We start from the raw sequence: 14,384 nt of genomic DNA, 5'->3' as shown, positions 1-14,384 counted from the left end.
AAACCCAGTAAAGACAAACACAGGATGAAAAGTAATAACAACACCAACAACTTGACTGGAGGGAGCAACAGAAGTCCCTGTATTTTCTTCAGGCTTTACACTCCTCCTACCCCACTGCCACCTCTAATCAGGGTGTGTTCCCCCTACCTTTCCTTTTCTTATTGAGGGTATGCACAAGTATATATTTAAATACATGTGTTCATGCATTTGATATGTGTGTGTGTGTGTGTGTGAAAGGTAGAAGAGTCCAGTTTGCTGGACATTTGTATAGCTGAAAACGAGGTAATTTCTACTCTTCTCCTCTAGAAGCCATCTGCTCGCGATACCAGAGGGCGCACACTCTCCTACCCTGATGTAATCTCCAGAGATACAGGCATCCAGCAACAGGACCTCCGTAATGCTATGATGGACCGTGAAGTCTGGCGTAGCATGGTAAATTCCATTGTCTCGACCATGGTCGAACAATGATGATGATGATGTTTGCAATACAACAACCCCCTTTGTTAACCATCCTTGATATGAATGGCAATATACCCCTTTCCGCTTAGAACTTCAGGATTTAGGGTACGATAATTCCTTGAGCATTAATATTTGTATAATTACTTGGACACATGCAAGAGCTCCCTATCTTAAGGCAAACATTCACACAACTCCCCTTTCTAGATGGATACCTCTTGCTACCCGGTCCATACCCTTAAAACAGCTGCAGTCAATGCTAGCATAGGGTGCAGTAAGATTGTTGGAATGCTAGAGCAGAATTTTTTAGGTGTGTTCTGTATGCAACAGGTAAGATGCAGGGCATCCTAAGCTGGACTCCTCACAGGCAAGGAACAAAGGTATAAATGCTTTGCAACAGACAAAGGTAATGATGGAGAGTGTGGAGTGAACATGTTTTCAGCAGAGAAATTGTTAGACAAGTAATCAAGGTAGTTGGAATACAGGATAGGACAGGTAAATTGAGATTATTCTTGGATAAAGCAACAGTGTCATCAGTCTCTGCCAATGCTCCACCATCTAAGCTGGCAGATGAACAGACAGACCAATTTTACAAGGCCCTTTTGCAGATTGCCTTGATGAGGGATGACAAGGACCTTATTATTGTAAGAGGTGACCTCAAGAAGTATGTTTGGCAGCACAATAATGGATTCCAAGGTGTGCACAGAGGTTGCCGCTTTGATTCTAGAAATGAAGAGGGAACAAGGCTGCTGAAGTTCTGTAATTAAAATAACTTGATGATCTGCAACACAGACTTCAGGAGGAAACCAGCCAGTCTCCTCATCACCTGTCAATCTGGTGGGCAAGCCAGATTGACAACATTACACATCCAGCAGATCACAGTAGCTTCATTTCTTTCAAGCCTACGCAAGTCTTCGGCAGTCATGGCCCATGTTGCAATGCCGTGTAGCATGGCAGTTTGCACACATGCATCATACAGTCTACCTTTCACGCTGAGCGAGAAGCCCTTTGTCACCAGTAGAGGTAGGTACTTTCTGAACTTTGCCCAATCTATTCTTATTCTAGTGGCAACACTCTCCAAGCACCCACCCCCACCACAGACTTGGTCTCCCAGGTAGCAGAAGCTATCAACTACTTCTAGTTTCTCCCCCTGGCATGTGATGGAATTCGTTTCTGAGCATCTGCAGCGTTTATTGCCTCTGTGCATCTACTGCACACAAAAGCTATCATCCTGGTTAACCTTCCTTTGATGTTGCTGCACCTCTTATGCGCCCATAGCTTACACTATGGAGTATCTACCTACACCTTTTCTACAGATCAAGCAGGGCCATCTACCTGAAGGGGTTTGTGATTTGTCAGCCTTCCCACTTACTAGGACTTTGGCTTTTGCAACATTGATTCTAAGGCCCTTCAATTCTAAACCTTGCTAACACACCTGTAATTTCTTCTCTAGTTCTGGTAGTGATTCCACTATGAGAACAAGATCATCAGCATAGAGGAGCTCTTATTAACCACTCATCTATCCCTAGTTTCTGCATTGCCTCCCAGATAAGGGATCAGGGGACCCTGTCAAAGGCTTTCTCCAAGTCAACAAAAGCCAAGTATAGGGGTTTATCTTTGGCTAGGTATTTCTCTTGCAGTTGCTGTATATAGCATCAGAAATATAGCATCAGTGGTGCTTTTACCTGGCACAAAACCAAACTGCATCTCATCTAGGCTCTCTCCCTAATTAGTTGGGCTATGACCCTCTCCGTGACCTTCATCACCTGATCCAGCAATTTGATACCCCTGTAGTTATTTCTATCTAGAGCATCACCTTTACCCTTGTAGCAGTTGACTCTGGTGTTGCTATGTCAGTCATTGGGTATGACTCCTTCATGAACTACCAAGTTTACAATACGAGTGACTAGACCATAACCCACACCACCAGATGCTTTAAGCATCTCAGCAGTGATTCCTGGTGGGCCAGGGGCTTTTCCTGGCTTCATACCCTTAATTGCTTTATCTACCAGGATGCTATCGTTTCGGGTAGCTTGTCCCTTGACTGGGTAAATATTTGGCAGGCTCTCCTCCTCCCATTCATTCTCCACATTCAGCAGCCTTTCATAATGGCTTCTCCAAGCTTCTTTCTTTGCAGAAACATTAAAAGCAAGTGCACCATCATCCATGTTAACACCTGTGACATCACAATTTTCTCTCACACGCTGTCTTGCAATCCGAAATACCTCAGTTCTTTGGTCTTCACGTCGCTGAACATTGGCAAACTTCTTTTCTGCTTCTCCCTTGGCTATGCATACCTGTCACCCAGCCTCCCTTCTGGCTATCTGGCTACTCTTCCAGGTTTCCCAGGCTTGTTTCTTTGATCTAATGGCCTTGTCTACCGCATTATTCCATCACCACGTTACTCTAGATCTGGAAGGGACTTTGCACTAGATTTGGTCTGTGGCGCTCAGTAAGCTGCCCTGAAGGAATTCCCAGTTGCCCTCTATGTCAATGAGGATGTCCCTAAATCTCTGACCATGTGAAAGGTTCTTTAGCTTCGGAATCCTTCTTTTCTGAATTGGTTTGCTTCTTGGCATCCTTTTGGTTTCGAGTCTAAAGTCTCTAATGACTAGTTTATGCTGGGGGGTACATTCTTCACCAGGGAGGGTCTTTGTATTTAAGAGCGATCTTGCATCCTGCTGTCTGGTGATGATGGAATCAATCTGGCCAGCAGAGTCACCTGATTGATAGGTTTATCAGGTGGCTGTCAGGCTTCCTGAAGTTAGTGTTGCAGATTAATAGGTTGCTTGCATCACAGAACTCCAGTAGCCTAGTTCCTTCTTCATTTTGGGAACCAATTCCATGGCCACCGTGAACACCATGGAGGATACCAGATTGCCATCCGACATGCCCATTAAAATCTCCAGCCACAAAGATGAGGTCATTGCCACTTGTCTTTGAGGTAGCCTATAGAAGGGTATCACAGAAGTGGTCCTTCTGATCATTTGGTAGGCCCGCTTGTGGGGTGTAGGCAGAGATAATTGTAGCTATACTATTCTGCAGGACTAGCCTGAGCTCAAACACTCTATCGCTTACTCTGACTACCTCTATGACCTTATCCACCCATTTCTCTGCAAGGAGAATGCCTACATCCCCTACACCATCACTGTTACCTTCCCAGAAGATTTCATACCTATGTGCCTTGCCTGTGAGGACCCCGGTTGAAGCTCCTCTGCACCTTACCTCTTGTATGCAGCATACATCAACACGTCTCCATTCAAGCATCTCTACAATCTAACTAGACCTACCTTTCAATGGGCCAACTCTAAAAACAGGGAAAGGAATTTGGAAGGAGGCATGGGAAGGGAATATCTTATTAAGTGTGTGAAAAGAAGAAGAAGGGGGTATTCGTGTTCGTTTGATAGGCACTCTACAGCTGTTCTCACTTTTGACCTGTCATCTTTCAAACATTCAAGCATGTTAAGATTGTTGCCCCTGCCGGGGGTAGGAATAGGTGTTAGCAATGTTATAAGTATAAGCATTATGGACATCATAAATTTAAGCATTACTGGTGCTGCAGATCCAGTAAATAAATAAATAAAAATAGATAAAACTGAAACCTGGTACTTAGCTTCTCTTGTAGCTACCTGGGACAATCCTCTGTCGCTTCCATTTTACCATTCTTTTCAAACCTGTATTTTTTGCTTTTATAGCACTGAATATCAACATGCAATGTTAGATTAAGTAGGTGGGCAGATAAACTAGTTGCATTTGTTTGAAAAGAGTGGTAAAATGGAAGTGGCAGAGAATTGTCCCAGGCAGCTCGGAGAGAAGCTAAGTGCCAGGTTCAAATGACAAAGGAAGAAGTAAAAACTAAAAAGTCTGCCAATGTTCAAATGCATGAGAATCAGATTAAAAGATGGTGAATCAGAGAGAAATGAGATGTTGCAAGTGATATGTATGTGTGGTGGATAATGGTAAAGCTGCACTTATCTATAGAAGTGCTACTATGAAAAGTTACCAAATGAGGAGCATGCAAGGGAGAAAGAGGGTCTTTCCAACAGGACTAGCTATCCCAGTCAACAACAGCATGATAAAAGAATTGCTAGGAAAAGAACTGGCTGAAGAAAGTTCAGAGAACCGTTACCTCTGTTAGTAATAAAAAAGCTCCACTCTCAGAATGAAAGACAGGTTGTATGATGATTGCGTATGAAGGGCAATGCAACATGGCAGTAAGAGATGGTCCCTGAATATAGGGAATATGCAAAGACTAGAAAAGGATGGAACTCGTATACTCCATTGGATGTGCAACATGATGTACATAGAGAACAAAGTGAAAAATGTGTTGAGAAAAAAACTGAGGAATCAGATGTAGTCTGCAAAAGAAAAGAATTTGATAGTTTGGTCATATGACGTGTGCGAAAGACAACATCATCATCATCATCATCATCATCTGCAAAGACCTGTTGGGGCAAGTGAAATCAAAACCAACAGAAATATAAATAAGTATTTGTTGTTAAATGTGAATATGAGAAACTAGCAAAAGCTGATCTCAAGATGTTAAGCCTTTTGGAGGAGGAGGAGAGAGAAAGAACTGAGATGGCTGGCAATTTGCTGCACTTCAGAAGACCTAACCATCTTAGGAAGAGAGGCTCTAGTGGCATTATTTATGTCTCCTGCATTCAATCTATCACTGTCAGGTTCCCCACCCACCCACCATCTCTTACCTTCTTAATACCCACCCCTATTCTGTATTATATAAGAGCAGAATCTCCACATATTTCTTCCTCTTTGTGCTACGAGTTGCCTCCCCTTTTCCTTAGAACCCTTTGCTTTTAAACTCCATCCTTCGTTTTCAATATCACCCCTTGTTACTCCTTCCTGTACCTCCAGTTTTCTCTTCCATTCCTCTGAAATACATCTTAGGAGTGCCATACCTCATCTTTAACACCTTCTCATATCTGCTGTCATTCTCAACAATTTTCCTGGAGGGAGCAGAGTTCATTGTATCTATTCTCAATGTTACCCCTTTCCCACCATTATTTCCACCTTTCTTGGACTTCAGTTGTCTCTGTCTCTTCACCGAGATACATCTTGGGACTGTCATCACTTTACCCTTAACACCCTCTCTTATCTGCAGTCAATGACCTCTCCCACCCCACCTTTGCACACACACCCATTCATTATAGCCACCCCTACATACTTCTGACATCCGTCTCTATCACTGTACATCTCACCCAATCCTCTATTCTCCCACCCTGCACATCATTCCCATATTTATAGCATAACATACCCTACAGGTGTGTTATACTATTGCTCTCCTCCTTTCCTATACTGCCACTCATCACATCTACCTGTCTGAACAACTCCTACTCTTCCACCACCGACCCTTTTCTTCCATTCCCTATATTCAGCTCTACTCTCCTCCTCCAACACTTGAAACATCCATACTTGTAGGACAATGACACTCACAACCATCATGTAATATCTAGACAAGAGGACACACACGCACATGTAGACACACACATGGGATTCTTTCAGTTTCTGTTTACTAAATATACTCACAAGGCATTGGTTGGCCCAGGGCTAGAGAGAAAACACTTGCCCAAGGTGCCACTAGAACTGAAGCCAACATCACATGGTTGGTTATAAAGCAAGCTTCTTAACCACACAGCTTCCCTTGCACCTATATTCATGTGTGCATGGTGTCGGATATACATACATTTATATATATATATATATATATGTGTGTGTGTTATATGTTACCAAGCTTGAAAATAGGCAAGAGTTGGCAACAGAAAGAGCATCCAGCTGTAGAGAATCTGCCTCAACATATTTCACCTGACCCATGCAAGCCTGGAAATGTTGATGTTAAATGGTAATGATGATGATGATGATGGAAAACTGGTGGGATTTGAATACAGAGCAGGTGTTCTGTGGTCAAATCAAATGTAATCAAATGATGGTCTTATAATGTTTTTAGTGAGGAGGAAAGGATATCACTTATGACCCTTTACAGAGACTGTGAAACTAACAGCATGGAAGGAGGTAAGTATTAGGAAACCAGTGATTTAAGTTTGACCTCAGCAAGATTTGATCTCAGAATACAAGGTGATGGAATGAAAAAAATAACCCAATGCATCTTGTCAGATGCTGTAACAGCTAAGGTAATTCATTGCTCAGGTAATTCATTACTTCATATGACATAGTACACTATTCATCAAATTCTGTTAACCATCCACAGCCCTTATACCTGTAAGGAAAATGTATGCAGAGAGATAATTCCAATGGAATGTGTTTGGTGCAGGGTCTAGAAGCATTAGGGGATATTTACTCTTAGTGATGGGGATATTTAATAAAAAGCAATGGTGATGGGATGATTGAAAGAAATATTGTCAACTTTCAATAAATAAACTCTGGTGATATATAATACATGCAAAACAAGAAATCACATTCTGATCATACTTACAAAGCTAACACTGTCGTAGTTGGTCGTATGATTGTATACTGTAATACTCCATGCTTGCAATTTCTGATGAATTTACTACAAAAAAAAAGTTTGAAATGAAGTTATTTATTTGTTAAGTTATCACAAAATAAGATTCTTTGTTTTTTTTCCTTTACAAATATTTGCTGCTACCATCGAGATCTGCAGCCACAGTCGGCTTCACCTGAGCTCACGTTTACTAATTATTAGTCTTCAGTTCTTTTATTAGTCTCAGTCACTGGATTGCAGTTAGGGTTAGGGTTTTACTATCTTAAAGTCAACTATATTATAAGTCACCGTACTTAGACTGATACTTATTAACTTCATAAAGAGAAAAAGGCAATGTTGACCAGGTAAAAAGAAACATAACCAAATGATGGAACCAGTAACTGATTGGTTGGAAACCTATAATTATCTGCACTGTTGCTCATAGAATGCATCATATATTCCCCAACAATATCTAAGCAGCATGCATGTGTACACACGCACACACACACACACACACACAAGCATAATGTTGGTAAATCCCAATACACAGTTACAGCAGTTGTCTGAAGGTTTGCATTAAGCTAAAACACAAAGATGAAGTCCACTGAACACACAAATGTTGCTAATATTGAAGAAAGGGAGGCACGGCTGATACAGTTTCACTCAAAACTGTTAATACAAGACACAAAGCCTTAATTAATTAAGCTGAAATTCTTTGCATGTATTCTACAAGTCAGGATTGTTCAATTCAATATTTAAAGTTTTCTGATGAAAATAACCTAAAACAACGAAAACCAGGTAAGGATTTCCTGCTAAAGCGTAAAGCAGATGTTCCTTTCACAAAACTTTTCAGTAAAAATTATCAAAAGCGGAGTTCATTAAATTTGTTCTTCATAACAGGTTTAATTATGCTCAGAGAAGCTGTAATAATTATTGATCAAAAGTGCTCTTCAGGCACCAAGTTGTGATGGTACAATCAGAATGAGCATTTGCACTTTGATCAATAATACTGCCAAATTCTAAGACAGAAGTATTTTACAAGAACTCTTTACAATGGTCAGGTGATCAGTAACTAAACCAGCTCCCCCATCATCATCATCATTGTTCAACCGTGGTCGAGACAATGGAATTTACCATGTTGCGCCAGACTTCACGGTCCATCATAGCATTACGGAGGTCCTGTTACTGGATGCCTGTATCCCTGGAGATTACATCAGGGTAGGAGAGTGTGCGCCCTCTGGTGTTGCGAGTAGATGGCTTCCAGAGGAGAAGAGTAGAAATTACTTCTTTTTCAGCTCTACAACAATGTCCAACAAACTGGACTCTCCTACCTTTCACAAGAGATGACACAGGTGGTAATTTCCCATATATTTGCATTTTAGTTGGATGGCGCCTCCACGAGAGATTTTGAGCTCTCATAAGGAGGCGAGTGTAGGTTCCATCCAACCGCCTCTCAAGCTTCTTTGATAACGTCCAGGTTTCTGAGCCATATAGTAGGATTGGTTCGACTGTGGCTTTGAATATTTCAAGTTTGAAGTCTCTACTTAGATTTGATGACCAGATCTTATGCATGTCATTACAGGCTGACCAGGCCATACCCTTTCTAGTTAGAAAGTCTTTTCCAGATGATGATATGTATGACCCAAGATATTTATAATCAGAAACCATATTTAAAGGCGCACTGTTGAGAGTGTGGATGATGCAATCACTGTTGGACAGGCACTTGTTTATGTATTCAGTTTTGGCCTCATTGAGGTAAAGACCTACACAATTTGAGGCTTGTTCAAGAGATTGTAAAAGAGACTGGGCATTGGAGAGAGAATCACTGATAAGAGCGATGTCGTCAGCAAAGTCAGTGTCTGTCAAGTACTCAGCTGGGTGTCTGGAACTTCTTCTTGGTTTTATTTCAAAGCCCTTGCCAGAGATGGTATCAACTGACATACGTAGCACATAATCAACAACAATGATGAAAAGAAATGGGGCGAGTGTGTCTCCCTGCAGTATTCCGGCCTCGATCGAGAAAGATGATGTTTCTCCATCAGGGGTTAAGATGGTTGAAGACGTATCTGTGTAGAGGACCTTGATGGCAGAAATAATTTTGTCTGGTATCCCATAGAGCTTAAGGATTTCAAACATCTTGCACCTATCTACAGAATCGAACGCTTTAGAAAAGTCTACAAATACCATTGCAAGATCGCGATTAAATGCTTTTGATTCTTCAATAAGTCTGCGCAGGCATAGTATCTGGCTCAGCGTTGAGCGCCCATGTCTGAATCCATTTTGGTTCTTTCGGAGCAAAGGTTCAACAAAAAGGACAAGACGATTTAGGATCAGTTTGTTGTACAGTTTTGCAGCAATTGACATTAGAGATATGCCCCTGTAGTTGGTGACGAGGGACAAATCGCCTTTTTTGGGTATTGGAATGATTTGAGATTGGTGCCAAATCTTTGGAGCGACAAAGGTGGAAAGTGTGTGGTTGCAGAGGTTAAGCAAAAGTGTGTGAAATCTATCATCCTTCCAAATCACAGCCGGAATGTTGTTGGGACCAAATGCTTTCGAGGCTTTTAGTTGCTTGGTGGCTGCTGTTAGTTCAAATATGGTAAAAGGGGAGGTGTTGATGTCCAGCGTGTCTGATATAGGCACACTTGGGAGAGTGGGGTTATCAGGGATTTTGGCATTCTTCCCAAGGAGGTTTTTAAAATGGGTTGACCAATTTTCTAAACGCTTCTTAGCTGATCCCCCTTTAATTCTAATTGATGACCTAGAATTTTTGCCTGATAGGTCTTTGATGGATTTCCAGGCGAGATGGTGTTTTTTACTAATGTGCTCTTTCGATAGTTTACTAATTTTGCCATTGATAAATTCGACCTCGGCGTTCAAGTAAGCCTCATCAAGATTCTTCCTGGCAGCTATGAGTTGGATCTTCAGTGACTGGGATGGAGAACGGTGGTTAGCTAGTGATATAGACTTTAGATGGTTTCTGGCTTCGATGACATTTGGGGAATTAGAAGGTTTGCTCTGGCCCCTACTCTTCCTTTTGAGAAGAGTAGCCAGGGCAACTTCCTCTGTTGATTTGATGAGGCTGCTGTATACTTCCTCAATGTTCTCAGCATCTATTTCAGAAGTAGACAGAGATTGAAATTTGTTATAGACCTCAATAGTAAATTGTTTGGACATATCGGGGTTAGATAAGACTTCCTCCCAGTCGATCATTTTGATCGGGTGAGGCTTAGTTTTTTTGGATGAGCGAAGACTAAGCTTAACGGTAGCTGATACAATTCTGTGGTCAGAGCCGACAGAACTAAAGGAAGAGTAGGATCTCGAGTCCTTAACACTATTGCGCCATTTCTTTCGAAAGATGAGGTAGTCAATTTGTGCCCTATCACCAAGTGGGGACTCAAATGTCCAAAGTTGACCTTTTGGTTTCATAAAAGAATTGTTGGAGGTGTAGAGATTAAATTCCTCCAAGAAGTCTTTGAGCATTTCTCCGTTCCGATTGGTTTTAGAGTTGAAAGTAAACTTGGTCTCATCGGGTCCTAGTCTAGCATTCAGATCACCAGCTATAACCAGAAAATTATGGAGAGGTACTTGCTCAATGGTTGAACGAAGGGTTGTATAGAAATTTTCAATTTCGTCTGCCACAGACGAATTATGTGGGCTATACACACATACCAATGTTGTTTTTGGGTTTCCATCTATCTCAAGCACCATAATTCTAGGTGAGATTGACTCTATACTCAAGAGAGTATCACTAGCCTTTGATGAAAGTAGAAATCCGATACCTCCAACTGTTGAATTAACAGTATTCTTTGATGCTGAGGAGGTTACAAGTTGATAAGAACCGACTTGATGGTATTTGAGGATGTTGTCAGGGTGGTAAAATCGGTGTTCTTGGACCGCTATTATATCAATGCCATGTGATTCTGCATTTGCACCAAGTTCTTCTAGACGGCCAAGAGAGCCGAGGGTGCGGGCATTGAGGGTGCTGAGTATCGTATGATTTTTACAGCTGATGAGGTGTTTGTTTGGTGTTGTTTGGTTGGGGGCTGACTCTTCTCCATCAGGTGATACCTGTCTGTTAAGATTGAGGGCATCACCGTCAATGGATGCCCTTGGAGGTGCAACAGGACCCGGCAAAGCAGGGGCTGGACCTACATCCGCAGGTATACCATTAGGTCTGGTTCCCTGGGGAAGAGGAACCCTGGTGCAGTTAATTGTAAATTCCATAGTCTTTTCAAATGGCTAATAATGTGTGTGCGCGCCACTACTACACACATTGGAAAGCATTGTACAACCAAGTACTAAAGAAGATCTTTCCTCCTTCGTGAAACAAAGCTGTTCCCGCTGGACGTCAACCCAGTACTTCTAAGCTACGGGCTGAGTGATTTATTGTAAGGTTATCTCCCTAGATAGGTTGCCTTCACTACGGCTAAGGAGCCCTTTCTACCCCAACTTTGCTTGCAGGTGGGGGTTGCGTACACTCTGTAGGAGTAAAAGCAAAACCTGTCAATGGACGGATGAGCTCATTATGAGCCAACAGCCATTCATGAGTGGCATCCTGTAAAAACATTCTGCATGTGGGCTGGCAAACTGAGCAGTTGGTCCAAGACCATAGCCACAAAAAATTCCAATGAAAGACATACTGTACTTTTGAGTTGGAGACAACCTCAATGAGTGATATAGACAGAACCAACAGACAAATAATACATGTGACAGCGGTGACCCCTTCTCCCAGCCCCATACTAGTAATGATAACACCTCTAGTCCTACTTCCAGGGTAACAGATCATATGAATCAGCTTAGAATAGGGATTGATCCTAAACTAGTGGAAAAAGCTGTCATTCTCAGGTCTCCCAACTATGTCTGTTGGATGGTTTTTGTTTACACTATAATGTCATATATAAATGCCCCCACATTGCAACCAGGCTAGGGTTTACATTGGTAACACTGTTGATTTCAAGTGCTGCTACCAGGCTCAACTGAATTCATTCACAAATGAGGCCTCTAAACTCTCTTCCTCCCTAGCTACATACATACACCCTTTCAAATCCCAGAATATTCTCTAATACCTTATCCTAGCCTGCAGTTTGGGGATTTCCTCATACAACACTAACCACCATGTTTATAAAATGCACCAATCCGACCGTGGCCGTTGCCAGCCTTGCCTGGCACCTGTGCAGGTGGCATGTAAAAAGCACCCACTACACTTGCGGAGTGGTTGGCGTTAGGAAGGGCATCCAGCTGTAGAAACACTGCCAGATCAGACTGGAGCCTGGTACAGCCTCCTGGCTTCCCAGACCCTGGTCGAACCATCCAACCTGTGCTAGCACGGAAAACGGACGTTAAACAATGATGATGATGATGATGATATATACACACACACACACACACACACACATATACACGCATGTACGATGGCCACTTCCTCGTTTCTGAGTATAGGATAACAATGATGGTACTTCAAGCGATACCTGTGTATGATGCCTTTTAAAGTGAAGTGAGGCTTTGTACACAACATATTCACACAGACATACATCTGACTACAAAATAATGCATTTGGATAAGTGAATGCCTGTCCTGAAGATACAAAAGAGCTAATTTAATACTTACCGTCCCATGGGCCAAGGAGGATGTAGGCAAAATGGGAAAAAATGATTAACTTGGCTTTTGAGTGAGAGAACAACTTCCAGAGAATATTCGTTATGCAAGTAGCTGAGTAAGTAACTCATGAAATTGTAGATGACATAGGCTTCGTAACATTCTCTCAGGGTATCCAAATAGATTGCAGCTTGTGGAAAGCGCAACGCAAACCACTGAAAGAGAAATGATGAAGAGGATTAGAGAAAATAAGAGTCTCAATTTTGGTACGGGGGGGGGGGGCTTGACTGATATTTATTTTATCAACACAAAAGGGTGGAGGACAAAATTGACCATGACAGTATTTGATAAATAAGCAGAAGAATACAGCCAAGTATTCTGTCCAATGTTCTAATGATTTTTTCCAATAATAATAATAATTCTTTTTTTTTATATACCCAGGCCTTTTCCCACTTTTTTTAGCCACAAGACACACACCAGGCATTCCATTCATTTACCAGCTCAAAGAGCCAAGCCCTGTTCTATGCTCAGGTCAAAGCATAGAACACAACCCCCAATATCAACAGCAGGACCCGACAGCATATGCTGGTCTACCCCTGCCACATCATGCTCGTCCCGCACCCCTTTGAGCAACATCAGAATTCACTCATCCATCCACAAACACTCTCCAAGCTTTTCTATCATTTATAAACTCTTTTGCCTCTCTCACTCCAACACCTCTGACCACCAAAGCTTTCCTCACTCCATCCATCTACACAAACCGAGGTCTGCCTCTGGTTCTGCTGCCAACCACTTCTGCCTCCATCACCCTCCTTACCATCCGCTCATCATCCATCCTCTCCATGTGGCCAAACCACCTCAACATTCGTCTATCCATTGTGGTTGTTAGTTTTCTCTCATTCCTGCTCGCCTTTGTACCTCCTCATCCTGTCCATCCATGTCACACCAACCATAGCCCTCAGACATCTCATCTCAAACACATCTAGTCACTTCCTTTCCGCCTCCCTCAGCCCCCCCATATAACACTGTCAGTACAATCATGTCCTTATACACACCTCTTTTCGCCTTCTCACTCAACCTTTTATCCCTCAGCAAACCCTTCACAACTCCAAGTGTCTTACTCCCCTCCCTCACTCAGTACCCCACTTCCTCAACCAAATCCCCATCCACTGTCACATGTGATTCCAGATGCTTAAAAACACCCACCTCCCCTAACACCTCACCATTCATACTCACATCCATCCTACCAGCCATTCCATCTCTTGAGCATCTCATCAACTTACTCTTAGCCACATTCACTTTCAGTTTCCTCCTCTCAAATACTCTTCCATACTCTCCCACCAGTCTCCTCAGTTGCTCTTCCAAATCCACCACCACTGTTGTATCAACAACAGACAACAATCAGCTCGCCTGCCATTTCTCTCCATTTTCTCCCACCATTTGGGCTCCCCTACCAAAGGTTCCAGCATTCACCTCTCACCACACCATCCATATATAAATTAAACAGCCACAGAGATATCATACAACCCTGTCTTAACCCCACCTCCACATCAAAGCACTCACTTCACCACCCACCCTAACACACATCCTACTTTCTCTATAAAAACTCTGGACAGCTCTCAACAACCTACCATCTCCTCCATACAACAGCAACACTTGCCACATTGCACCCCTATCCATGCACTCACATGCCCTCTCTCGGTCCATAAAGGCCCAATACACCTCTCTCTCTCTCTCTCTTTTGCCAAAAAGCTTCTCCCACATCTGCCTTACTACAAATATTTGATCTGCAAACCCCGCTTCCACTCCTAAAACTACAATTTTGGGAGACAGGGGTTAGTTGTTGCCATCAACCTCAGTACTTCACTGATAC

At 42.4% G+C, this 14,384-nt stretch overlaps 1 protein-coding gene across 1 annotated transcript in view; it reads right to left on the bottom strand.

Annotated features, from left to right (window-relative positions):
* Positions 1-14,384, bottom strand: part of LOC115218626 (transmembrane protein 184C) — a 33,640-nt gene that overhangs the window by 12,139 nt on the left and 7,117 nt on the right. Inside the window, exons 3-4 of the mRNA XM_029788537.2 lie at positions 12,524-12,726; positions 6,908-6,982 (exon numbers count right to left, since the gene is read on the bottom strand). Of these exons, the coding sequence (XP_029644397.1) occupies positions 6,908-6,982; positions 12,524-12,726 (278 nt within the window). The remainder of the gene's footprint in view (positions 1-6,907; positions 6,983-12,523; positions 12,727-14,384) is intronic.

This window comes from Octopus sinensis, linkage group LG13 (genome assembly GCF_006345805.1).
Source record: "Octopus sinensis linkage group LG13, ASM634580v1, whole genome shotgun sequence".
Taxonomy (NCBI): domain Eukaryota; kingdom Metazoa; phylum Mollusca; class Cephalopoda; order Octopoda; family Octopodidae; genus Octopus; species Octopus sinensis.
Note: the sequence above shows the minus strand (reverse complement) of the source record. Positions and strands in the feature narration are given on the sequence as shown.